The sequence below is a fragment of the Oryzias latipes genome, chromosome 12 (genome assembly GCF_002234675.1).
Source record: "Oryzias latipes chromosome 12, ASM223467v1".
Classification (NCBI taxonomy): domain Eukaryota; kingdom Metazoa; phylum Chordata; class Actinopteri; order Beloniformes; family Adrianichthyidae; genus Oryzias; species Oryzias latipes.
In genome coordinates, this window is record NC_019870.2 from 8,895,527 (window position 1) to 8,921,923 (window position 26,397).

Below are 26,397 nucleotides of genomic sequence, written 5' to 3' on the forward strand. Positions count from 1 at the left end.
TGCAGCTTTTGAGTGTCTTTTTCTTCTTTACAAAAACCTAAACACAACTTTTTCATTAAATACCTATAGTTGACATACATACATTTCATTTAAAAGCATAAAAAGAAGGGTATTGAGGATTATCTACAGATTTAGCACTGTAAACTCAAATTATTTTAAAAATATTTAAAAGAAATAATGTGATCAGTCATTTTAGAGGCGATCGTAGACAGATGCCTTGTTTTTGTTTACTTAGACCCTTTAAATCTATAGAAATCTAGTTTTTTTTTCATGTCTTAAGGACTTTTCAGCTTTTACTGTACGCTTTTCACTTGACAAAGACACTTAAAATATGTTTCCAACTTTTGAAAGTTGGTCTTCACCTAAACTCAAATGTGTTGTGGAAAGAAGACACAAAATGCCTGAAGAGACCAGACAGGAAAAGTCAGTAGCTTTGTATTTTATAGCCTAGTTTTACAAATACTCTTTAGGTTTTTATGAACAGAACAAAAAAAGGAACTTTACGTTTCCAAAAGTATCAGAAACTAATCCCACTAAACATAATTTCAATTTAAGACTACTTTTCCAGTAAGTATTTTTAAGTGCTACATTAGGTTTAAACCAGAAAAGGAGCAGATACACAGTCCTGAGTCAGCTTTCAGGTCAGAAAAATGTTTTTGTCTGCATCTACTGAACTAGGGATATTTTTTTCTCTCTCTAATTTATTGTTTTCCTGTTATGCGAAAATTAAAAAGGGAAAACTGTGGAGGAGTCTAATTTAGCAGGAAAAAGCTCTGGTCGAGTCTCTCTGACGCAGCTTAGGAATTTTCAGAACAAAAGTGGAATGCCTACAACAATAAAATAGTTAAATGATGCTATACAATGATAAAAATCTGTGTTTCGTCTGTGTTTAATACTTAGTCAACACATGTTAAAAATGTTACCTTTAAAATCTCTTTGTTCACATTTGTCAACATGGATGTTAAAGACTCGGTCCAATGTAAATGGTGTTTTTAACATGTTCTATTGTCATCTTTCTGATGATGGAGGACATGTATAAAGAAAATTATTCTTGAAATTGAATTACTGGGTATTTTTTTAAATCGTGAATTAGGAGCAGAAAAAAATGCAGTTCTATGTTACAAATAAAGGAACTTATTTGTAACATAGAAAATACACTGAGCGGGCCTCAAGCTCACACAGAGGCGAACTTCTAATGAACCACTGTAGAAACTACATCCTAGAAAGTGACAAAGGTTATTGGATTTTGGCTAAAAACGTCCAAAAGTCACTCTAAATCTAAATCTCTCTGGATTACAGGGATGTCTATCTCATCCCTGAATTAGACATATCAGCAATAAATAACACAACTCAGAATACATTAAACAGCACTTTAATGTGCACGTAAAACCCGGACTCAAGTGCAAATATAGTCAGCACTAACATTTGTACAAAGAGTCAAATGAAAAACTCGATATCGATTTCTCCAAAAACAACCACAGCTGTGGATTTAAGCAGAACTGCCACTGAGGACTGCAGAGAGTGACGTTATAAATATGGTGGAAAACAAGATAAATGCCTCATACAGTTAAACACAGCCTGCTATAAAGGCTGGAGAGTGCTTCTCTGATAGCAACACAATGGTAAGTTCACACTTCACCTACTAAATTAGACCTCAAACCACTGAAAAACCACTTTGCTGATTTAGCTACAAAAAGTGTACCAAATATTTAGTGTGTCATCTGAGTCGAATGCTGCAGAAAACTGCTCATCTGCTTACACCTGAAATTTCCAATCCTCCTAGAGAGGTTTGGAGATGTTTTTAGGTGTACCGGTAAGCAGGAAAAATAAATAAATAATCACAAAAGCCCTGACAAATTCAGTTTTCTAGCAGGAAAACTGCTCATCCATGAGAGCAGAGAATGACCCCATGCAGTATTCTGCTGAACGGCGTTTGTGGCAAAAGGACGACACAGATGGCATCTAGTGTGTCCGGATAGCAGTAGGCACTCAAACATTTACAGACATCTTTGTCTTTTTCCAGACGCTCTGTGTAGGAGGGGTGCATTAAAAAAAGTTTGGTTTCAGAGCTGGGTGTCCTCTCTGACGTCGATGCTGGACTCACGTCTCTCCTTCAGGCTGCTGCTGTGGATGGGCGGCTCCTCTGGAACGTGAGCCAGAGGGTCGGAGCGGATCAGATACCTTGAGGATGAGGGGGCAGAAGAGTAGACATTTCAGCATTTGTGTTGTTCTCTCTTAAATGAAGAAGAAGGGGAAAAAAAGAGTATTGCAGTTTTTGCACTTTTTTTTACTGCTTATTACTTATTACTTATTAATATGTAAATAAAGGTTCAGTGAGGTTTTTGAGGTCAGAAGATTTTGCAGTAAAATACTTGTGACAATTGCCTCTACTATTCAGTAGAAGACTATTAATATATTAGAGAAAAACTGATAGGAAATGATGAGAGTCCTGAGAACAAAGCACAAAATACAATTTCCTTAGGTGTCTGACTAATATGAGAATTTTTTCCCCTTAAAATTCTGACTTCACTTTGACTTTTTACTTTAGAATTTACCAATTGATTTACTTCATTAGAATATCACTTTAATCTAAACAAAATTGACTTTTTCTTTGGAGCTCTGAGTTTCTTCTTCTTCTTATTCTGACAGGAAAACCCCTTCATTTATTTATCTGTTGGTTAAAGTTTTGTGTTTCTCTTCATTTCCGAAAAATGACAAAAACAACAAAAAATTCTACTACCTACGAAATTAAAGACAAAAATTTATTTTTCTGCCCCTTTTACATACTTAGAAGAAAGCAAGACCAGGAGGAAAAAAAGGCATATTTTTTTGAAGGTGATTTAGTTTCTTAAATTCATTGTTTTTAATTGTTCCATATCTTGACTCCTTAAATTGAAACTCATCTTAACTTTGTTTTTGTTCTGAATTATGGCAAGAGAAAGCATCCTATTAAACAATAAGTATATTTTTTAATCTTCTTTGTATATTGTGTGGCAGACAATTCTGATGAGCTTTATGCATTAATTTTCAAAATACATAGATCAACTAGATCTTTACATTTTAATCTTTTTAATGTACTGAACAATAGATTGGATGGATATCTATATTTACTGCTAGATGTAATTCTTATTGCCTATTGTTGTACAATAGGTAATACTGTTCAACAAAATTGTATATAAAATTATATATTTATATCAATAAATAAATAAATAACGATTAAGTATGTTTTAATTATTTTCTTCAAAAATTTGACTTTTTTTCTTTAAAATTGTTCCTTTTTTCTGTCCCACATATTTTTTAGTTTTGAATTTAAAAACTTTAATAACTTAACAGCAATACAAAACCTTTTTTTCTCCAAATTACTGTAGACTAATAACATACAAGCAGCTTTTACTTTCTATTCTATAGAATGCATGAAAGAGGTTTATCTTGATGATCCAGCATTATTACTTTGGATGGTAGAAACAGACACCCACAAAACTAAAGACCCGGCTCACCCCCGGCTCATCCTGTAATGGTAACACTTACACAACATCGTTAAGCTCCAGCCTGGTGTCAGGAGACGGGTTAATGAGCACATAAGACAGAGTGTTCTGCTGGTCATTCTGCTCATCTGAAACATAGAACCACTGTCAGAATAACACCAGAAACAAACGGATCCAAGTCCAAATGTCTTTACCTTGTAGGTACCCCAGGTTAACTCTGTTCATCACATCACTGGCGGTCAGATTTGACAGGTCTTCTGCTGTCAGAGAAGAAAAAAGCTCACATAAAAAAACAAATACAATAAAGAAGCTGAGGTTCTAAAGAAGCAGCGTCCAGCGTTACCATATCCAGAGGTGGGGAGGCCGAGATGCCTCATCCGGTTGCGGACCAGCTCAGACAGCTCCTCCCTCTCTGAGCGTCTGTAGAGGTTGAGGCGCTGCTGAGCGATGCGCTGGGCTTGATCTTTGTTCAAGTCCCGGCTGCCCCCCTGCCACCTCACGCTTTTCTTGCTCAGACGCCGTGCCCACTGCATGCTCTTCTTCCTCCGCAGGGGAGGGTCTGACTGGACATTGCTGCGGGAGTCGTCCGCTCTGTCTTTCGTGTCCTCGCAGTCATCTACACTGACAGACACTTGTGACTGATGTGGGATGAAGAGGAAGGATAATGGTGATGCAAAGGAAAAAAAAAAAAAACTGTCCTAATGCTTCGCTTACTCACCTCAGAGGTAGAAAAAATGTGCGACTCCGTGCGGTAGATCCCGATGGGAATTTCAGCACTACTGGAGCAGAGCTTCTGGAACAATCTCCCATACGTGCTGATCCACAAATCTCCCTCGGTTATTTTCATCTAGAATCAAAAACAGAGATGTACTCTGACAGTAACTGGATATGTTGAAAATGTCCTCTTAAAATGGACTCACAGCACAGAGGAACCCCGATCCCGGCGTGGTGTCCAGTCCCAGCAGCAGCCTTGTAATGAGTATCATGTAGTCTTTGACAAAAGACTGAGACAGAACAAGAGGAAAACTTTCACAGTCAAAACTTAAATGAGTGTAGTTTCCCCCTTTGTACTCAAGAGGGCGCTCATGCTTCAGTGTTACCCTCACTCCCTGCTCACCTGTACTGGAAATCATCACCTGGGAGTTTCTTTAAAAATGCACCAACCTGATAGAGGAGGGTGTCGAGCATGCTGATGCTGAAAACTCTGCCAGCAGCGAATGGCAGACGAAACATGAAGGCCAGATTGGAGCCTTTGTCACGTTCTTTCTGCGGAGTGTCATAGCAACACTTAATGACCCGCCGCTTCGTAAGCGTAAAAAAAAAAAAAAATGCAGTGAAATTATTGAAATCATCAAACAGATTGCCGAACCTTCTCCAGCTTGGAGAGAGCCAGGGAATAGCAGTCTTTAGCTCTGAACTGCATGAACCTCATGTTGGAGGGATGAGTGAGCTCAGTGATGATGCTGAGACTGGGGAACAACCTGTGGCCAGAACATCCACTGTCAGGGTCACAAAGACGGCAGAACATAGCAGAAGGGACAAAAGCAAACAAATGACCTGAACATAGTTTGTACGTTCACAATAGTTTTGGCATCGGCCATGTAGTCTTCCTCTGCACTCATCGTGCTCTCTTTATCCACGACAACCAAGTTATCAGCGTAGATGATTCCACACTGCAGCAGGCTGTCCAGACTGAAGCACACATGATGCAGAAATGAGCAACAGTTTTCCAAAATCAACACTTGATTTAATTCAAATTAAGTCCTTTTTTTGAGGATTTTGCATGTGAGAATGAGTTTATCAGCATACAAGTTCCAAGGATCTTACTTGTCAATGGTCCCGGCCATGTAGTACACCATCGGAAAACAACAAATGGCTTCCAGGAAATGATTATCCGGCCTGAAAAAAGCATAAACACACAAACATAATAGAAGATGAATGAATGCATGAACGATGTTGTGTCAAAGCTCAAGTCCTTGAAGATGAGTTGAGTGTCTTGTGAAACCTAACACCACTCACTTCCATTTTCCCTTCTCTCCTCACACTGTGCTTCCTAGTTCACTTATTTAAAAACAATTTTCTTCAGATTAAATACTTTTTTCTATTTCCTTAAAGACCCACTCAGCTGAAAATTGTTTTGAACATGTTCTTGCGTAATTTTTCTGATGAAGTACAAAAAAAATTGAGCTTTAAATTGTATTGCTGTGTATTTCTTTATTAAAGTCGTAGTGAATCAGAAGCAGAGGGAAAAAGGCAATTAGAAAAAAATGCAATGTGCGATGCAGAAAATACACCAGGCGAGACACAAGCTCCTTGTTCTCAGAGAAGGTGAAGGGGGCGGGGTGGCTATGCCACAACTCTCAGAGGTGAATTTCGGACAAACTCCTAGTGATCTGCAGAAACCGTGAAAACAACACAGGATTTTTTTTATGTTGCCTAAAAACGTCATAATCATAATTAAAATACCACTGGCCAGATTTTTACAATAGATCAAAAGATTATCGGAGTGGGACGTTAAGCTTTCAGTGCCAACTGTCTTAACTGTTTATTTCAGAAAGCAAAATGTGAAGATGTATTATTGTATTGTATTGTATTGTTGTTGACTAAGGTTTTAATGTCTACTAGATCAGTGTTTTTCAACCAGGGTGCCGCGGCACACTAGTGTCAGGTGTGCCGTGGGAAATTACCCATTTTCACTGATCTAAAAACATTTACCATCTCCAGGATATCATCTCTGTGTTCATCCAAACAGGCCCTGATAAAACACTGAGTATATAGGAATATGAAAAAGAATAAAATAGTTTTTTTCTATATGTTTATTTTATTAAATTAAATACATTTTGATAAGAATGACGGTACCGCAATTTAGCCGTAGCGTCAGCTGTTTTCGGAAAATTCCCGCCCCTTTTACTGTCTCCACCAATCATTCTTGGAGGCTTAATCACACGTCATCAGTCAACCAATCAGAACTGGTTAAAGTCCTCACTTCCTTGTTTCAATTCTGCTCATAAAATTGCTTAGTTCCAACAAAAATACCAGCTAAAGCTCATATTTAGCGGTGTAGCTTTCCACAGAATCCGGTATCAGACCGTGGAAAAAGTGAACAAAACAATGAAGCTCAGAGACGGGAGTCTGTCTGCGTTCGGCGGCTGTTTGCACTACATTTCCCATGAGGCATTGGGTTAAAGTGACAGTGTCTCTGCGCACAATGAGTCTTCCTTTAACGTCTTGAAACAACAACGAACACACATCAAACAGTTTTTAAATCTTCTTACTTAACTTTTATTACATTTTTTAGAAAAAAAACAGCTGCAACTTCCAGCTTTTTCTGCCACAATTATCAAAAAAATGCATGTGAGATTGCGGAGGGGCTGTAGATCAATACAGACTAGGAGTTTCTCCTTTTTTTTTTAAATTTATGGATGCTGGTGTGCCACGGGATTTTTGTCAAGGTTAAAGTGTGCCGTGGCTCAAAAAAGGTTGAAAAACACTGTACTAGATGACTCTACAAAACCTTTTTCAGATGATGGTATTGATATTTTACCAAACTGAATATTAACGTGAAAATAGGGGACACTTGCTAAAATCCCCCTTTTCCATTGTGCCTTCAGACCCACAAAAATCAGCACACTGAAATTTTTTCTTTTTTCCTTTCCCAGCCATCTGTAGGTAAAAGTTTTTTGTTGGCCGTTATTCTAATGAACACAGGAAGTATTGGGGGGTGCAGGATTGGGATAAAAACAGTAATAAGTTGATTTTCCTTAAGGAATTAACCCAAAAGAGCTAATTTCACTCACTGTGTCTATCTTTTAGAATAAAACGCAGTTGATGAAATGAAAAGTTCCAACAAAAGGCCTAAAGACAGAAATGCTGTGGTTGGAGGGCAGCTGGAGCAGAACGTTAAACATCTTTTCCTGAAAACAATTCAAATTAATGCCTAGATGTAAATATAGATAACTTTAGGGCATGTTTGAGCTTATTTGGAAGCTTGAACCATCAACAGGATTTCATATAGTCATTTGTAAAGTTGTTGTTTCTCTTTCGGCTTTTCCCATCAGGGGTCGCCACAGCGAACGAGTCGCATGGTAAACTTGGCAATGTTTTACGCCGGATGCCCTTCCTGACGCAACCCTCTCAAAGCAACCGGGCTTGGTACTAGCACAGAAGTAATGCTTTAAAATTAAATTCATATTTAGTTGGATCTAGAGTAAAGACTTGAGAATAGTGGTGGTTAATTTTCCTAGTTCTTACTGCCAGAAACTCTGGCAGCAGCGTTCTGTATTGGCAGGAACTTTTTAACAATATTTTTTGAAGATAATTTTGAAATAAATTCAAATTATCAGGGTGTGTGCACCTAGGTTATGTGTAATAATGATGTCCAATAAAAATCAAGGGGTACATTTTTATTTTATTTTATATGAATTTTTATTACTATTACTATATTACTAGACATATATATTGTATTCTGTATTATGGCAATTATGTAAATAATTTAGGTAGAACATAATAGAGGTGGGTTTACATACAAGTTCACTTTGTCGCATTCCCTTTCAAGCACTCAATTAAACTCTGGCAAATATGATATTTAATGGATTCAATGTGGTATGCGTGAGTACTGTATAAAAAAATTATTTGTCCATATATGTTTAAGATTCATTTATTTTGTGAACCTCTGAAAATGCATTTATTTTCCAATCAATTTACTGAGACTGAATAACAGTTTAGGTTTCTAAAAACCTCATCAGGACACGGAGCCTCTCACCCCTATCCAGGTTTTTAAACACATTTTTACGATCGACCATAAATTAACTGGTGTTGTGGGTAATTTACCTTCTGTTCATGTTCAGTTCAGTAAGGTAAAAATACGTTTAGAAAAAAAGACTCCTCTGTTGTCAAATTCGATAAATTGGGACAATCTAAGGGGCTGCACTGCTGCTCGCCTTACAGCAAGAAGGCCCTGGTTCAAATCCCAGCTTTTCCCAGGAAGGAAGGAAGGAAGGAAGCAAGGATGGATGGATGGATGGATGGATGGATGGATGGATGGATGGATGGATGGATGGATGGATGGATGGATGGATGGATGGATGGATGGATGGATGGATGGATGGATGGATGGATGGATGGATGGATGGATGGATGGATGGATGGATGGATGGATGGATGGATGGATGGATGGATGGATGGATGGATGTGTCCAATTTAAACAAAAGTATCCTAATGGTTCCATACATTTTACAAGTGCTTCAACCAGGAGGTCAGTGGATTGTTTTTGGCATTTTACATAAAGGTATCATTTAAAAATTTATTTAATTATAGTTATGCGTCATCTGCATAGAAATGGTTTCAAACTTTATCAGTGTTTAACCAAAAAGGAGGATGTAGAAACTAAATAACAGTGGTCCATGACAAACAACCCAAATAAATTAACTTGACACTAATGTGTATTTGTTTTATTCATTAAAAAAGGTAAAAATCCCCAAAGAAAAATTGAAGATGACATTGGAAGAGCACAAAGATAACTCACAAAGAAATCATCTAAACTCCTCCAGAAAAGCCCCATCATTTAAAACAGGATTTCCTTGTTGTGAGGCAGATCCCTGCACCACCATGCAGCAGATTTTAAAACAAATCTAGGTCGAATCCAGGAGGATCTCTGGCTTCACATGGGCTCAGCATTCTTTACTTTGTGGTTGTTTCAAGGGTAATATGGCTTAAAAGTGAAAATGCAAACAGAAGCCTTTCCGAAACCTTGTATTCTCACTGAAATTAAGTGTCTTTAAGCTAAAGAATGAGTTCATGGTGAAGAAGACACTCTGGGACTGAATGTGTTCATCATTGCCTGCCCTTCAGCATCGCACTTGACAAGGCATTATTTTATGCATCTGCCCAGTTCTGCTGAAAACAGACCCAAAGCTGTCGTAAGTGCTTGAATTGCAGTGGCGTGGGCGTTTTTGTGTGTGCGACAAAACAAGGAGCTGCATGGAGGAAGAGGTTGGGCTCTTTTTTTGTTCTTGTGCGTCTGCGAGAGTCCTGGAAGTTGCATGTGGGGGTTGAAAAAGGGACATATTGGGGTCATTGATGAAAGCTTGCATGACGGTCTCCCAAGGAAATAATTTTCTCCCCTTGTATCAACATATATATCATTCAGACTCAAGGCAAAACGGGTTACCATGGTGACCGTCTGGAGGTTCAGAGAGCCGACTTTTTTCTTCTTTGTCACTAAAAGCACCCAGTTGCTGTGAGCATTTGCAGTAATTTAACATCAGGACTATAAATGGCATCCCACCTCCACAGCCTTGTCATAAGTGCTTAGCTTTTAACATACATAATACTTCCCAGCGTGACACAGTGAAGGACGGAGTGACAGGACAGGAAGGGAACAATGCGTTACTGGATGTGCGCAAAGACAAACTCACGGGTTATCCAGCAGCAACACAATGGGGTTGAGCTCTCTCCTGGGTCTGTAATAAGCTCTGAGAGGCACGATGAAGTTATAGAGACCGTTCCCCGCGGTCTCGGCTGACACAATGATGAGTTTGTTCTTAAATCCGTACGCTTTGGCATCCACAAAACTGTTGTGCCTGCACCCCTGCACACAAAAAAAGAAGAAAAACAACAACACACAGGCATTTGATGTATCGTTTTGTGCAGCGGAGGTCAGAAAAAGGGAACGATTGAGGCGGGTTTGTAATTGAGTGACTAAGTTGAAGGAAAAGCAACTGCCCACCTGATCCAGTCGTAGGCAGCAAAACGGGGCTTTTTCAGCCAACAGATGGCACAAAGTGGGCGAGCTCCCGATATATGGCGAGTTCAGAGGATAACCTTTAACATACCTGAAAAGCATTCCAGGAAGCAGAAAGGACACATTTGATTAAAAAATGCAGTGTGATGACTTTTTCTTTTTCCTTTAAAATTTAACACCTTTCTGGTTGAAGTGCAGAAAAAAAACATTGAAGAAAAATGTTTATGCTTATTAACCACAAATTACTGCTGCTAATAACAAATGTGTACCATTTGGCTGCTGTTAGATGGATGTTCTCTATACCATCGGATAATAAGTGCCAGGGGACGGAGAGCATGAGGACCATGCTTCTAGTTGCTGTGAGCAACAATGGAAAAGTTGTGGTGACCTGGTGTGCCCAAAAAAAAGGTTCCTACCCGCTTCTCGGTCCACCCTGCTCAGATTTTGTGGACTCCCTCAACACAAATTTCCGCTTTAAAAGACTCACTCAGATCATCTTCTGATCTTTTTTAAAAGCGGCCTTTTATTTATGAATTTGCTGTTTTAGCCCAAATCAAAAAACCTGTGTTCTTGTGTTCTAGGACATAATTTCTGCAGAGCGGCAACATTTAATTAGAAATTGTGGGTGACACCGTTGGTGCAAAGCTTTTGGCTTGCTCAGAGTATTTTTTCTACTTTACAAATAAACTCTTTTTTTAAACGTTTTTATTTTTTTCATCAGCTCTTGATTCATAACAATTTGAATAAAGAAATATTCAGAAAAGTCAATTTTGAGCTTGATTTGCTTCATATATGTCCTCCATCAGAGAAAAATGTGACAAAAACATGTTAAAAACACAATTTTCATTGAAGTGGGTTTTTAACTCCCAGAGTTTCTTTATTTGAAGTCATATCTGTAAACCAGATTAACCGCACTGACTGTCAAACCCAAGAGGAACATGGCAAAAAGAGTTTTCAAAAAGTGCTTACTCTGTGGGCGAACGACCTTTTTCATCTGTGAAGACAGAATCGTCTTCTGATTGGTCACCCAGAAGATCACATGCAAGGATAGAGTTGGCATCAGCAATTTCCTGGACTGGGGCAATACTCGGACGACGAATGCCTGTTCCATTCACAGTAGGCGGGACCAATTTACCCCCCGAGATGTTTGGTGGACTTGTGTTCTGGAGATCTATTGCAACCGTACCTGTAAGCACATTCACTCGGTTATAGAGCCTAGATACCTTCAGTCAAGTCAAATTTGTTCCAACTAGTAGATGTTCAGGATTCGGTGTAATCAGTTTTACCCATGCTGGCAATGATGCTGTGCACAGGCAGCTGTGAGGGCCCATCGTAGATTCCCCCAGCGGGGCGTCCCTTCCTCTCCTCCTGGTTAAAGATGAAGGCGGAGTTCTCCTCCTTGGTGATGTTGATGTAGTAACAGGTGTCTGTGGATGCCATGATGTGATGCGGTCCAGGATTAAGCAGAATGCTTTTGTTCTCCTCCCTCTTTATTCCGATAAGGCAAACACCGTACCTGAAAATTACAATTACAATTGAGTTATTGTGTGGAGAGAGAAAAATGAATGCTCCTCTGTATTACAATATGTTAAAGAATAGCTTGGCTTTGATTAAGGTTTTCATGTTAAGCTATTGTAATTTTAGATTACATTGTTGTATGTGCTATCAGAGGTCTTCCTGGCTGCTGCAGATGACTTGATTTTCTTCTGTTAAAAAATTGTTTAGCTAGGTAATATTTCTGGGCACTTATTAATTAGGCTTATTTGCACCGAGGTCTGATCATTGAATTTATCTTTTCAAAATTCTAAATTAATTATATCCCAGTTATTCTGAAATAGACAGAATGATGTGCTTACAATATTTCCTCACTTCTAAGACCAAATCTTTATTTAACTTGGAGGTTTTGGACAGATTTGGAGTTCACTCAATACTGTTGATGCAAATCAAGCACAAATCAGTATACTTCCACCCCTGTGCTCAACACTGAATCACCTCACTTAACAGTTTGATTTTCTTGCAAATCTGCCTTTGGACATTTTGGCAAAATGACTTCCCTTTATTCGTTCCAGAAGTCTTGTGGTTTGTTCAGATGAATTTTGTGTACTTTTTGAACTGAAAAGTCGTACTTCAAAAACCCCTTCAAAACAAAACCCACTCAATCTCTTCGGACAGTGCCATGATGTATAGTTAATTTTTTTTTATTTCATTGTAATTTTTATTTCAAACATATTTCTAAAATCAACAATGGACAAATTTATTCACTTGCTGATATCTATAGTCAGTTGTTTAAAATAGTTTCTATTTGACAGAAACTAAGAACAATAAACGTGTGGAAAGGAGATACGCAGAAGTCAAATTAGGTATCTTTTACATGTATTTTATGTATTTTTGATCCTTTTACTTATAATGGCCTTCCACTTTGGTGTTCTCATTTGCCACCCTTCCAAAGTCTTCTGCCCCTCCTGCCCCCCTATTTAAAATGTTGTAGCTCTGCCACTGGGAACAGGGTAACTATTGGTCTTGATTTACTTTAAGAGGGAAATAAAAACCTGAAGTCAATTTGGGAAAACACAAATGTATTGATGGCATTTTCCAGGTTTGCAGTTTTTAAAGCTGTAGGCACACCTCAGATCTAGTGGAGGTGTGAACATCATTAGTTTGGGGGTCAGGTTCATTAGGGTGATTCCACATTAAAAATCTACTGTCAAACCACGTCATAGTATTGAACTTCAACATCCATAAGGCCCTCAACATGTTGCAATATCTGTCCAGCCAGCTGTAGATTACATGGATCAAGTGTATTCAGTCCATGAGAGTCTGGAATCACCGGACACAGGTGATATGTAGGTTATACAAAGCAGGTACGGGGTGGATAATAAATGTGACATTGTCAACATTTAGTTTCTTTTTGGAACTAATTTCTCCTCATGTATGGTGTCATTTGCTGTGTTTGTTTGTTTGTTTTTCTTTTGAATGTTCTAGGTTTTTTTTTGTACCTGCGATATTTGCACCATCCTGCCTAGATACAACAAGTGGAACATAACTTTGGCTACATCCTATTCTATGCTATTCTTACGATAAATAAAAACCAGAACATTTGATTAGCAGCAACACTTGTGGCCATGGATCCCGTTCCTGGGGCTAAATCTTTGCCAAATAAACGTCTTTTTTAAGAGAAAATGTTGATGCTTGCTTAAGATTAGGCCTGCACAATAAATTGCACATTTATCCTTATTGCAATATCAAGCTGTGCAATACACATATCGCAAAAGATTGAGAAAATTGCAACAAATGCATTCCTTAAATGTGTTAAAACAATCTTATGGCAGCTTGAAGGATTTAATAAGTCACATAAATCCCTTTATGCATTTGACCAGTCGGATGGAGCACTTTTATGTTAGATGCTCACCTCCTATGCAGAAGAGTGTCATTTGGAGTATAATTTAAGGTATGTTGTCTCTTATTTAAATTCAACTGTTGCAGTGAAATGGAAATGATATATTTTGTTGTTTTGCTATTTGTTTATGTATTGCATGTTATATTGTTATCACGTTAATATAGCAAATTGAGAGATTTCCTCATTTCCTGCGGCCCTACTTAAAATTTTACTTGCCAAATAATAACAATAATTATATAGTTTTACTTGAAGGGGGCACTGGCAACAACTACTCAAACATGTTAAATTGTTGAACATGTAAAAATAAAATGCTTCAAGTCCACTTACTTTTTGTGAGCATGGAAGGAGGCGTATGTAAAGCTTTTTCCATTATACTCTCCGAAGAACTTGCTGTCGCACAGGCGAATGTGGTAGACCTCGTTGCCAGAGCAACATCCATACATCCTCTGCCAGTGTTCTGGAGACTGTTGTCCTTCTCTGCACCCATTCAGAGAAAATACAAGCCCATCATTGAAGTCCATTTATATGCATATGCGCATGCATTCTTGATTAACACCTTTCAGAAAGGCTCCCAATCAAGCAAAATAATAAAACCTCAAGGACAGTCTTTCGAAAAGAGCAGTCACATTGATCCATCTAGCTTTGTGTTTTTGTTTGTATCATAAATACTCTATCACTTTGACAGAGTTGAATAGACGGTAGTTTCATAGCATTAGATACCGTTTACATAAATCATCTCATATATTGGATTTTGCTTTGCCTTCGAAACTTCAATGTAGAAATCAGAATCCTTTCTTCATGATAAATTACTCAAGGCCTCCTTGTAAATTATAGCCATCTACTCTAAGATGCTCATGCATTTATATAGATGAAAAAGCCAATGAATCAAAAATAATAACGAGCTGTTTGAACAGCTAAGACTTGACGAGTCAGAGAATAGAGATTAGACGGTTCAGCAGTGCCCAGAACTGACATGTTAACATCTTGTGGTCCCTGTAGGTTTAGAGGGTCTCAGGATTGGACACACAAATATGGATTCTAAAGAGACAAAGGAATGCAAACTAAACATTTAAAAGATCATTTTTCCAAGCAGTTGTGAATAGAAGCTATTTTAAAAAGAACTGTTAGGCTTAGGTAGTTAAAAATTAAAGTTTTTTTTATTTTTTCTAAGTCTCACCATTTCCTCAATGATGGTTTTGTAATGTTCTGTATGTATCGGTTTTGTTTTACACTCACCCAGCCATAGCATTAAATTTATTGACATGTTATGTAAGCATCAGAGCTTTATATGGCCTTTTTCCTGCAAATTATTTGTGTGCTACAACTTTCCTTGTTTGTCTGAATGCGCTTTTAAAAAATGCTTCCCCACCTACAGTACCAGCACTCACAACCAGCACAACCCCCCAAAGTTGGCTCAAAAATCATTTTAAAAAAAACCTTAGGCTGAGTTAAGTAGAGCTGAGCTTAATGGAGTTCCATTAGGTTGAATTGAGTTCCATTAAGTCAGAGTAGAGTAGAGCAGAGTAGAGCAGAGTAGAGTAGAGCAGAGTAGAATTCCATTAAGTTAAGTTGAGTCGAGTTTAAGTTGAATTGAGTTCAGTCTGGTTTAGTAGAGTAGAGTAGAGAAGAGTAGAGCTAAGGTGAGTTGAGTTCAGTGAAATAGTCAAAATTAGTCAATTTGAAATAAGATAAATAGAGTTATAGTCCATTCAGTTCAATATAGAAGAGTAGTTAGTTTGAGTAGAGTACAGTAGACTAAAGCCGAATTAAGTTTCATTAAATGGCGTATACTTATATAGCGCTTTTCTACCTACAAGGCCCAAAGCGCTTTACAGTCACAGACCCATTCACCCATGCACACACACATTCACACACACATCCACACACTGGTGGCGACTCCGCTGCCGAACACTGGCGCCAACCTCCCACCAGAGGCAAGGTGGGGTTCAGTGTCTTGCCCAAGGACACATCGACTCATGGGCGTGCAAGGCGGGAATCGAACCTGCAATCCTACGATCATGGGTCGACTGCTCGACCGCTGCACCATGGCCGCCCATTAAGTCAAGTCGAGTCTAGTTGAGTCGAGTTAACTTAAGTTGACTTCAGTTAAGTTCTGTTAAGTTGGGTTCAGTCAATGCAGAGCGCTTAAGAGTTAAGTTGAGTTCTGTTAAAGAGTCAAGATGAAAGAAGTTGAATAGAGTTAAGTTCAGTGAAGTTCAAAAGAGTAGTTAGCTTGAGTAGAGTAGTGTAGAGTGGAGTACAGTACAGTACAGTAGAGCTGAATTGAGTTCCATTAAGTCAAGATGAGTCAAGTTAATTTAAGCTGAGTTCAGTTCATTTCAGTTCAGTTGTGTTCAGTAAAGTACAGAACAGCTGAGTTAAGATGAGTTGAGTCAAGTAGAGTCGTGTCGAGTAAAGGAGAGTAGAATCAAGTTGAGTCAAGTTAACAGTGAAATTGCTGTAGACTGAGTTCAGTCAGTTGAGTTATTAAAAGCTTCAAAATGATTTCTGAACTAACTTGAGGGGCTGTGCTGGTTGTGAACGCTGTTACATGAAAGAAAAGTACATTTAGATTAATGTAAAGGGACAAAGCTGAAGAATCATCTTTGTAGAAATATTGAGATAACTTCCCACAGGCACAGAAGCCGAACAATTCTTTCTAAAGTGCTTTCTGCTACTAACAACAGTTTGAAAAAAATTATTGTTTAAATGCCACAAGAAATCATTTTCTGTCAGAAAGCTTTTCAAACTGTTCCACAGAAAACACAGGCCTTAAAGAGAAATCAATTCTGAATGCCGCCTCCTCTCTTTTCATGCACTTGCTTCACTTCCTACTGAGAAGCTCAAGGAATGTAGACTTCTGCCTTTGCTTTCTTTCTCAATTCTTCCATTCTTCCATTTCCGTCTATTCTGGCTACAGTCCGCACATAATAACGTGTAAAATAAAAAAATAAAAAATGAACTTTTCAGTCACACTGAGAGAAAAAATGAATATATTTTATGAGGAGGTAACTAGGTAACAACTGACCGTCCACGGGAAGTGTGCACGAGGAGCGTCACCAGGGTGGAAGTAGCAGGGCACACACAATTAAGAGCCAGCATGGCATATTTGAACTCCTCCTCACACACAACATGATCTGAAAGGAAAGAAACTTATAAAAATGACAGAAGTACATCTACTCAAAATTATTCCCATAAATATTTTTTTAATAAATTAAGCCTACAAAAATGGACTACCTACAAAAAGCCATTATGCTTAACCAGCATGCAAAACTTGCCAAAAAAACAACAACAACACATAACACGTCTAAAGAGCATAACAATAGGTGCATTTTTAAAAATAGTTGAAAAATGCTTCGCAGACTGCAGAAATCCATTTCTAGTTGAAGTGAAACATTTCATTGTGATTTTGTAAAGCTTGACAACAATAAACCAAGATTGGTCACTGGCTATAAATCAGAGGAGACGCAATGAAAGCAGTAATTAGTTCTTTTATAGCAAACTATACTGCAAGCATTGCCAAATACATCAATTAAATCAAATATTCTGAGTCCTTGGGCTCGTTTGAAAAGGAAAAGAACAGCTTTAGGTTATTTTCGGAGAAAGGAAGAAACTGAGCAACACCGGCTTCCCTGGTCAAGAAAAGTGGGTCTTTTTGAAGAATTTAATAGAATTTACAAGAACTGCTTCAAACAACATTCACAAGTCTTGCCATTTTGATCTCATTGAATTCATTTAATGATGATGTTCAAAGTTGGGCTCCCACTCCAATAAAAATTGTAGTTTTGGAGTTTTTAAGATGTCCTGGTTCCATTTTTGCCATATTGAAGGACAAATGTTAAGAGATTAAGCTTAAAAATTCATTTCTGACAACCGGTATTTCTTTATTCAAACTGTTATTAATCAGGAGTAGATAAAAAATGTTGCTTGAAAAAGAGCTTTTTTTTGATGCAGAAAAACATTGAGTAGGCCACATGCTCCCTGCTCCTCTTCATTCTGATGCATCCATCCACTTGCAGACAAATAGACCCATGTACGTCTTTATTTTCCTCATTTGATCTGGCATCGGGTTCAAAACTGTACGGCTGCATAGCTCTGATATTGCTCGCCATTTTTGTTGCACAGATAATGTTAGGTTGAGAGTGTGAGTGGCTGTAAACTAGTAGAGTGAGTGTAAACAGAGAGCTCTCAGCAACAAGGAATAGTGGGGTGTGGGATTGCGGCTGACCGTTAGCATGGTCCCGCCAACAACTCAGAGGTGAGTTTCTGATAAACTTCTGCCGGTTCGCTGAAACTATGTCCCAGAAAAACAACACAGGTTTTGGGATTTTGTCTAAAAATTGTATAAATCATAATTTAAAAACCAAAAATTTTAAAAGCCTAAGATATTACTGGGTCTTCAATTATTTTAAACAACTACTTAGTAAAATATCTTTAAGTCTTTTATATTTGAGTCTTAAAGCGTGTTTAATGTGAAAACCTTTTGTCTTTGACCAGAAGTTTTAGCAGCAATTTAAAGAAAAAAAAGTGTAACTTAAGTTATTGCATGAGTGTGGGAGTTTCCATATTTAATAAGTTTAATTGAGAGTTTGAATTATTAGCTTTTAAAGAGTTTATTATTATTACTCCTGCAGAATAACTGCCTAAATTATTTTGAATTTACTGTTTTAATGCCAATTTTAAAAAAATGTATTGCTGTTTATGGAAAACAGGTTTTCCTTGTTTTCCATAAATGTTCTAATATGATAAATATGCTATAATGGAAATAACATTAAAATTGTCAATTATTTAAATATTTTTGGCTGCTTGATTATTCTTTTTTTTTGTATACAATTTTTTTAAAGTACACAAAACAAGCATCAGTGAAGTAAAAACGTGAAGTTAAAAAATGATACAAAACAGTTATTATAAATTATAAATGAAAACATTTTATCAGTTTATTGAAAAAAGCATTTTTACCCCATGATGATCAATATCAAACAGCGTAAGAGAGTTTACCTGCAAATTTAACATGGAACTTATTCTCAGGTTTGAGTATTTGCACATAAAGAGGGCAGTTTGGTGCAAAGTCCTTCACTGCCCAAGCTCTCAAAATGGTCTGATGGTCCTGGGAGAGAAAGAAAGTAAAATATATCTATATGGTTCAACTAATGAGTGCCTTCAATTCTGAATCACTGCGTGTCTTACCGCAGCCATGCGGTCCACCTCGTTCCGGCTGCTCAGAATGAAACAAGCCTCTGCGTCGTCCATCCTGCATGCGACAGAATGACAGCATCAGACAAGTGAAAATCTCCACAAACAGTGAAAAACGGACGAGAACCCAATATTATTTATTACACATTTTAAGTTTTTCCTGCAATTATGCAAAGCTCTAAAAAGGCTGAAATAACATGTGAGCAGAACATCCGAGATTGTGAAAGTGTGTTTTCATGATATTAACAAAGCCAGAGGAGGGCAGAATCCAAAGCAAGCGTGGGAGGATTTGAAACACTGCCAGATGTAGGAAACAAGCGTGCCACAGTCCTTTACCTTTAACTGTTCAATTCAAAACACAGCCGAGGTAAAGAGTAATTTCTTTTTTTTTCTTCTTCTTTTGATTCAAAGCATTTCTTTTGAAAAAACACAAAGATCTGTTACACAGATATTGACAGCTCCAGTCTGCATTACCGCTTAAAGCGGTATTCAGTTGCTTGCAGAGTGTGAGTGATGAGAAAAGACACAAACTGGCCATTATGCCATGGAAAAAACGCAAAGCGTCATTGAAATTTGCTGTTGATTGAAGCTTGATAGTGTCATTTTTATGTTCAGCTACAGTAGATTTCAGGCAAAGGTTTAATGAGATCAGAGGCGAACATTTCATTCAACAAATTTGATGAAAAAAGATCAAAAGATTAATCATTTATACTTTACATACTCCTAACCCTCTTCTATCAAGTTCTAATTTTGAAATTAAGGTGTTTTATTCGTTTATTAGGAACATCTCATGTCTCTATATTCATAATTTGACTTTGTTTTGGATCAATTATAATATTAACCACCTTATTCTAAAATCTATCAAATCTGAATTTTGTTGTTTAAGTATATTTTGATGTGTTAAGATGCAGAACTACCCCTTTGGTAAACCAGCCCACTGCTTAAACACTAAAAGGCTTCACGAAGCATCTTCTGCTTACTTGGCTCTCATCAGATCCTGGTCTTTGAGGACCGATCCCTGCAGATAGATGACCCTCTGAGACCACAGGGGAATCTGCAGCACCCTTCGCACTTGCACGTCCATCTCACTTGGGCACAGGATCACCACATAGTAATCCTTGAAGATTAAGCGGAAGTTATGCCAGAACTTTTTGAGTAATTCTTTTAAAAATGTGTGGGTACCTGTAGTCTGGGATGAGCATAGAACTCATTGAGAAAGTCCATCAGCAGGTCTATTTTGAGTGAGCTGACACACAACACGACGTGTTTTTCTGTTTGAGCTCTGTGGCGACTATAGTTCCCTCCAGACTTCTGCCTCTCCATCCACAAGTAAATCAACTCCTCAAACTGACACAGACATAAGCTGAAATAAACTATGAGCCACAAGTGAGAAATGGTAATGTTGGAGGCAAAAAACATCATCTTACCTGCAGTGGTAGAACCACCAGAGCCACACAGATCATTATGACCACCAGCAGCTGAGACGGCCAAATGCGTGGAGTGACGTCTCCAAACCCCACAGTGGAGAAGGTGACGATGCAGAAGTAGAAGGAGTTGAAGAGGGAGAGGTTTTTGCCTGCCCTCTCCAGGTGCTGAATCCCACATGTGCTGCATGAAATGAGATTAAAGGAGACCTGTCAGGATTTTTTAAGAAGACGCAGCGGATTTCATGACGTCAACCAAAAGTCGGCCTCGGCAGCGAGTCTCCTTTTCGCCCACGAAAACAAAAACAACATCCGAACTTTTGCAAAAGGAATGGGGATATTGTTCATATAAAAGGAAAGCATTTTTGCCAATCATCACTAGCTCCACAGAGAAAGTGGGTGTTTGTGTTAGGCTGGGGGCAGTGGTGCCAGCGCAAATTCTTCCTAGAAGGGGCTGTTCTTACTTATGGACATCACAATGTGAGAATCCAGTCGTTTCTGTGGGTTGGGAGGGGCTGGTGCTCAGAGAGCAGGGTTTTAGAGGAATACTTAGAAATGCGTGAACGGAGCATAATACCGCTTTGGGGTTGTATTTTGTGAGGAATGAACATTATAATACACTTAAAAGCTGAAAAAGTTGACTTTGCATGATAGAGACCCTTTAAACAGTTATTGACAAGTAATTTAGATCCAGTACATTAAGTTTAGTAAGTCGCTTTGCACATTTACAGTAACCTATTAGGTTAGGTTTGGACACTTTCAGACAAAAAGCTATTCCTTCAAACCATGTTAACTTTCCTCTGTGTTGTTCTGTGAAGCTTTAGCTGTGTCTTGGTAATATTTTGCCATTATATTTACTTTTTGCTTCTTCAATTTGTTTTTAATTTCTTATTTTGTTTTTCTTCTGCAGAGTCATATTCTACTTTTAATTCAAAAGTACTACTTTTAAACATTAAGTGTGGTTAAATTTAGAGTAAAAGTTTTGAAAAAGTAATAATTTTATAGCAATTTATGGATAGCTACTAGGATTTGATACATTTTCTTTTTCATTAATCAAAGGTAACTTTTTTTTCCCTAAACTCAATAGTTTTAGGTCCTAAAAAAGGTAAAAAAAATATTTTCTAATAACTTCTTTATTGCTCATAAAGCATCTAGGATATTTATGATTATGAGTAAACCAACTATTAAAGGGCAAAAGCTCATTTCAAGCCTCCTAATGACTAATCTGTTTGCCCAAGAGATCTCCATACACAAATACGCTATACTTATTTAAATCCATTATACTACATAATACATGTATTAGTATTAACAGATATATTAGGAAATTTCTGGTTTAAATGCAGACAAATACCATGTTATTACTGACTAAATCAAATATTGTCTCTGTAATTATTTCTACTCTATAGTGTTGCTTTAAAATCCATGTAGCGTCTGTCTCACCCGGTGAAGACGAGGCAGAGCAGGGTGCAGATGAGGATCAGGACCTGGTTGAACATGGCGGAGTTGGTTCTCTGGATTGCTCTGTGGACATCATTCTGCACAACAATAAAAAACTCACTTCATCGAGAAAGTAACCAAAAGCTGTGGCCTTTCAAATATTAAACCTGCATCTGAGACTAATAAAACATGAACTCTGCAACTTTACAGCCTGAAACACTAAAACTCTGCATCATTTGTAAGTGTGCAATTAGGATGGAAAAGCTTCAGATGAATGAAGCACTCAGGTTTTTATAAACCCTGCAGAGTGAAACACAGCAATAAAAATCTCGCCTACACACAGTTAATAAAAAGTATGATTAAAAACAGGGCATTAACAAGTCCAATAATAAGGTTTGCACTCACAATCATGTTTTCCAAAGCACATTTAGCGAGCCAGCAGTTGAGAAACACGGGAATGAAGATGTTTCTAATTGAAGGCCAGAAGATCTAGAGACAGATGAATCATTTTTATTAGTTTGTACGGCGGAAAAAAAGACTCATTAGAAGGAAGTGTACATTGTTGTTCTAATTATTTATTAATAATTGTCCATTTTAATGCTTCCAGCACTTCCACTCTAAGTACTAACTGTTCCTATGCTGGCTAATACACTGCAAGCTTTTAGAAACCAATCTGTCAATAAAATAAATCAACAATTAAAAAAAAACATAAAAAATAACAAAATAAAATTCCCATCAATCCAAGAGATGCTCTCAAACCTCTTAAAGTGAATCATCATTTTTTTACTACAATTATTAGAAACGCTTCCATTCATCTATTCAACCATCCATTCATCCAACATTATTTGTCCAAACCTCCTCAGCTGGTTTGTATCAATGAGAAGATGTACTCCCAGCACCTCCACAATTATGAGTTTTTACTGAGCCACCCTTTAAAAGACAGGTTTTTTTTTTTTTTGCTTTTCTATCAGTGATTTTAAATGTGTCGGACACAACCGTCCAAAGTTGGATTTAGTTTTGTATGAAATTCAAGAAATGCTTTTTTTCTTCATGAAATCTTCCTAAAATGTTGACTCAATCTGAGTGGAGAATTCAGTTGAACTGCAAACATTTCAATTTAATCATTGACTTGAATATTTGCTTATTTTTTTAACGTGTGATTTCTTAATTACAAAACACATAAAGGGCGAGTAATTTCTTAGATTTCAAACATACAGTGTACAGTGAACTACTTACTATATACAAGACATGCATCTGGTATTAAGGTTTACTAGATAAAACAACATTTAAATTTATAGTGTGCTGACTTTGTTAATAGCCCACCAGAAGTGTAATTCTATGATGTCGTTTTATGATATCTTCATTAAATGTATAATTTTATCATGGGTATAAACTGCATTTTTTTCCGCCTCTGTGCCTGCAGGCATCACACTTGTCAGGATGAATCATTTGAAAATGATCAAGATGTGCAGGAAATTTCACATAACACCTTAAAGAACAGCAGTGCAGATTATCCTTTTTTTTAAATGTCAATCACTCACTTTGCTCTTCTGAGTCTGACTCACCACTTTTATTTAACACAGAATTTTTGAAATAAAACACTTAACCAAAAGAACTTCCAGGTAAAAAGTAGAGCTATCAGCCAAAGACAAAAAACAATAAGCATTAATAGTTGTTGTTTTTTTTTTGCTTTTTTAATTTTTCTAATTAAAGATGTGGAAATGTGAGTCAAAACTATCATAAAATATTTGCTTTTATATCAACAGCCTGCAAAAAATGCAGCAAACAGCCACTTTAGCCACTTTGCTGACAGCATTTTCACATTTTGACAAATTTGTTTGTCAAAATGCAATTACAAGTTTACCCCATAATTTATCAATTACCCAAAAATGCTGGAGTTTATGGAAATATGGGAGGCTTTTAAGGTCCTTCAAGGGTCAGTCAGATGCCTCTGTTATTGGGTTTAATAAAAATGACCATTGAAATGATCATTCTGTCTTTATTGTCCTTTCCTCACCTTCTACTAGCAATCTTTTTTTCTTCATAGCAACAGGCTGAAAAACGTTCATTAGTTTTGGACTGTACTCAACAAGAACTTTTTGGTGTTTACCCTCCAAAAATAATTGACAAGTCTGTTTGCTTATAGAATATGCCCACATTTATAAAGCACTAAGTCAACCTTCCATGTTTTCTGGCCGAGAAATTAAACTTGTTTAAGCTAAAAATGCTGGTTTCTGCACTATTGAAGTGATACTATGCCTAAGCAGATTCAAAAAGTGTTGTTTTTTTTGTCTATAGCATTTTGTCTTTGTTGATATATTATCAAATTTTTCTTCTCTTTTATTGGTCAAAACTTAAATGCCAAACAAGCTGCCAAACATTAGCTTTTATATAATTTTACCAAGTAATGATGACATCAAGAAGCAGCCCCTTTTGAACCATCAACTCTTCTTATCTCAGATATTTCCTCATTTTTGACAATTCTGGAGCTTGGTGACATCAAACTAGGCCAAAATGGGCCATATAACTCCTTGTTTTGTTGATGGGCAGGGAAAAAAATTTTTTTAAGCAGTTCTTACCGTGATGATGAAGGGAACGGTGTTGATCATCTCAAGAAGAAAAGACACCTGAAAAATCTGCTCCCAAATGTTCCCCTGAAAGTGCACAAGTTTTCCACTTTAGTTTCACAGGTTTGCCTTTAAGAGCACAATAAACAGTGAGTCACTGCATGTTCATTCTTTCTATTTTTTTCTACACCCCCTTCATCCAACCCAACCACTTACTCCTTCACCTCAACTAGATCCTGTAATTACCATCATCTTTAATGTAGCTGCGACAAATGACTGGGCCTAATTACACCATTTATGGCCCGTCAGTCTCATATACTGTTAGTGGATGAAGCGCATTAATCACGCTGAAATCAGAAGTGTTTTTGTTCCCTTTCTTTCTTTTGTGTTTCACCTCACCTTGTAGCTCAGATACATTAGTAACATAGTCTCCAGGAAGCTAATGATGGCCACAATTACCTGCAAAAACAGGAAATACATGTCACCAATTACCTCCAACAGATGCAGTATGTTAAAAATAATCCTCAGAGAATTAAACCCAATGGTGTTTAGTCTCCTATAGAATCAAGCATCCATTGTTTACATTCTCCAACTGATAAATTATTACTAGTTTTGGCATTTTCTTCCATTGACTCACTTGAATGGCCCAAACAGGAAGCTTCCTGTCCACCCAGAAGATCAACTCCCTGACAAGGCGAGAGCACAAAAACAACAGCCCTGGTGTGTTTGACAATTAATAACCGACACATGCAACGAGTGATGGGTCGAGAAAGACGTGCATTCAAGCTGTTGGACACATCTTGAACAGGTGCTGACAACTGGCAGCATCTGATAACAAAAACACTCGTGCCAGAAAAAAAAAAAGTAATAAGACGAGCTGGGAACAGATCAGAGCGGCGTTCAGCTCACACCTGCTGCTGCTCACCAGTTAATTTCTCTGTCCTGCACCGATCCGTTCCACTGGCAGTCGACGCTGTGGATCATGGAAAAGAAATGACAGGTTTGTGCGGATTTGAGCATTTGAGCTGAGTTCACCCCACATCCATCCAGCCATTAAATAACAAAACATTCTGCTATGACTAAATCTAAAAAAAAAAAAAAACTCTGATCATCATTTGATCTATTTAAAAGTGTTCCTAGTGGTCTTTTAATGATGATTAGGACACAGTTTCTGCAGAGCAGCAAGGGTTTGCCTCAGAGTTGTGACTGGGACTATTGGTGCAGAGTAAGCCTCCCCTGATTTCCCATCATCCCTTTGTTTAGACTCTCTCTCACTGGCCTACAGCCGCTCACAACCCAAACCTAAGATTACTGGTGCAACCAAAATGTTGTTGTTTACCTTTAGGTTCATCCCTTCAGAGGTCGCCTCAGTGAATCAGCTGATTAATTGAGTTATCCAGCTGCAGAGTTTAGAGCCAGATGCCCACTCAGATGAGGAAAACAAAGATGTGTGTGGATCTATTTGTCTGCAAGTTTATGCAGGGACGGAGTGGAGCAGGGAGCTTGTGTCCTGCCGACTGAAGCACCTACTGTACGTCTCTGCTACAATCTTTTTCCAACTGCATCATTTCATAAATCATTTTCTCGATTCACAGCGATTCGAATTTAAAAAAATACTTTAAAAAATGCTGGTTTATTCTTAATTTTCTTCATATATGTCATCCATCCTGCTACAAGATGACAAAATGCTACAAGAACATGTTAAAAACACCAAAAACATGATTTTCATTGGAGTGGGTCTTTTAAAATGTATTCATTATTTTTTCCTTTACATTCTTATGTTTATTCTATTTTTTGTGTATTTGCTGGCTGAGACGCGTTTGTGTGCCCATGCAGATTATGAGGTGGTTTTGCTGGTTCGGAGAAACAACACAAACCATTTATTGTTGCCATTTGCTGAGTTTTGTTGCACTGCGATGTGGCTGCTGCTGGTCCCCTGACCGGGGTTGTCTGTCATCACTCGGATGATATACAGCAGGCAGGTGAGCAGCTTCAAGCAAAAGTTGAACACGCGAATCCTAAGGCCTGAAGAACCAAAGAAATGGATCAGAACCACTCTGCGAAACACTTAAATCAATGTTTGTAAACTAGTCGTCACTTCATTGTTTTCCACAAATACTTCATTTAGAGCAACATTTATATTTAGCTCGTG

The 26,397-nt window shown here is 37.7% G+C and overlaps 1 protein-coding gene across 5 annotated transcripts in view; it reads right to left on the reverse strand.

The window, feature by feature from the left end:
- Positions 1–1,356: 1,356 nt before the first annotated feature.
- Positions 1,357–26,397, reverse strand: part of LOC101161907 (potassium channel subfamily T member 1) — a 31,997-nt gene continuing 6,956 nt past the window's right edge. For 3 of the 5 annotated variants that reach the window (XM_011481581.2, XM_011481583.2, XM_020707578.2), the window contains 28 exons: positions 26,123–26,270; positions 25,171–25,218; positions 24,883–24,931; positions 24,645–24,704; positions 24,258–24,332; positions 22,084–22,167; positions 21,682–21,776; positions 20,245–20,425; positions 20,000–20,164; positions 19,798–19,934; positions 18,812–18,875; positions 18,623–18,731; positions 16,653–16,761; positions 13,952–14,101; positions 11,514–11,743; positions 11,197–11,413; positions 10,213–10,318; positions 9,902–10,074; positions 5,313–5,384; positions 5,043–5,177; positions 4,855–4,966; positions 4,650–4,751; positions 4,406–4,489; positions 4,204–4,332; positions 3,829–4,123; positions 3,680–3,745; positions 3,529–3,613; positions 1,357–2,181 (listed from right to left, as the gene is read on the reverse strand). In XM_011481581.2, the coding sequence (XP_011479883.1) occupies positions 2,064–2,181; positions 3,529–3,613; positions 3,680–3,745; positions 3,829–4,123; positions 4,204–4,332; positions 4,406–4,489; positions 4,650–4,751; positions 4,855–4,966; positions 5,043–5,177; positions 5,313–5,384; positions 9,902–10,074; positions 10,213–10,318; positions 11,197–11,413; positions 11,514–11,743; positions 13,952–14,101; positions 16,653–16,761; positions 18,623–18,731; positions 18,812–18,875; positions 19,798–19,934; positions 20,000–20,164; positions 20,245–20,425; positions 21,682–21,776; positions 22,084–22,167; positions 24,258–24,332; positions 24,645–24,704; positions 24,883–24,931; positions 25,171–25,218; positions 26,123–26,270 (3,398 nt within the window). In that variant the 3' untranslated portion in view covers positions 1,357–2,063. Of the gene's footprint in view, positions 2,182–3,528; positions 3,614–3,679; positions 3,746–3,828; positions 4,124–4,203; positions 4,333–4,405; positions 4,490–4,649; positions 4,752–4,854; positions 4,967–5,042; positions 5,178–5,312; positions 5,385–9,901; positions 10,075–10,212; positions 10,319–11,196; positions 11,414–11,513; positions 11,744–13,951; positions 14,102–16,652; positions 16,762–18,622; positions 18,732–18,811; positions 18,876–19,797; positions 19,935–19,999; positions 20,165–20,244; positions 20,426–21,681; positions 21,777–22,083; positions 22,168–24,257; positions 24,333–24,644; positions 24,705–24,882; positions 24,932–25,170; positions 25,219–26,122; positions 26,271–26,397 lie in introns of those variants that run through there. The other 2 variants (XM_020707576.2, XM_020707579.2) reach the window with 2 other exon arrangements.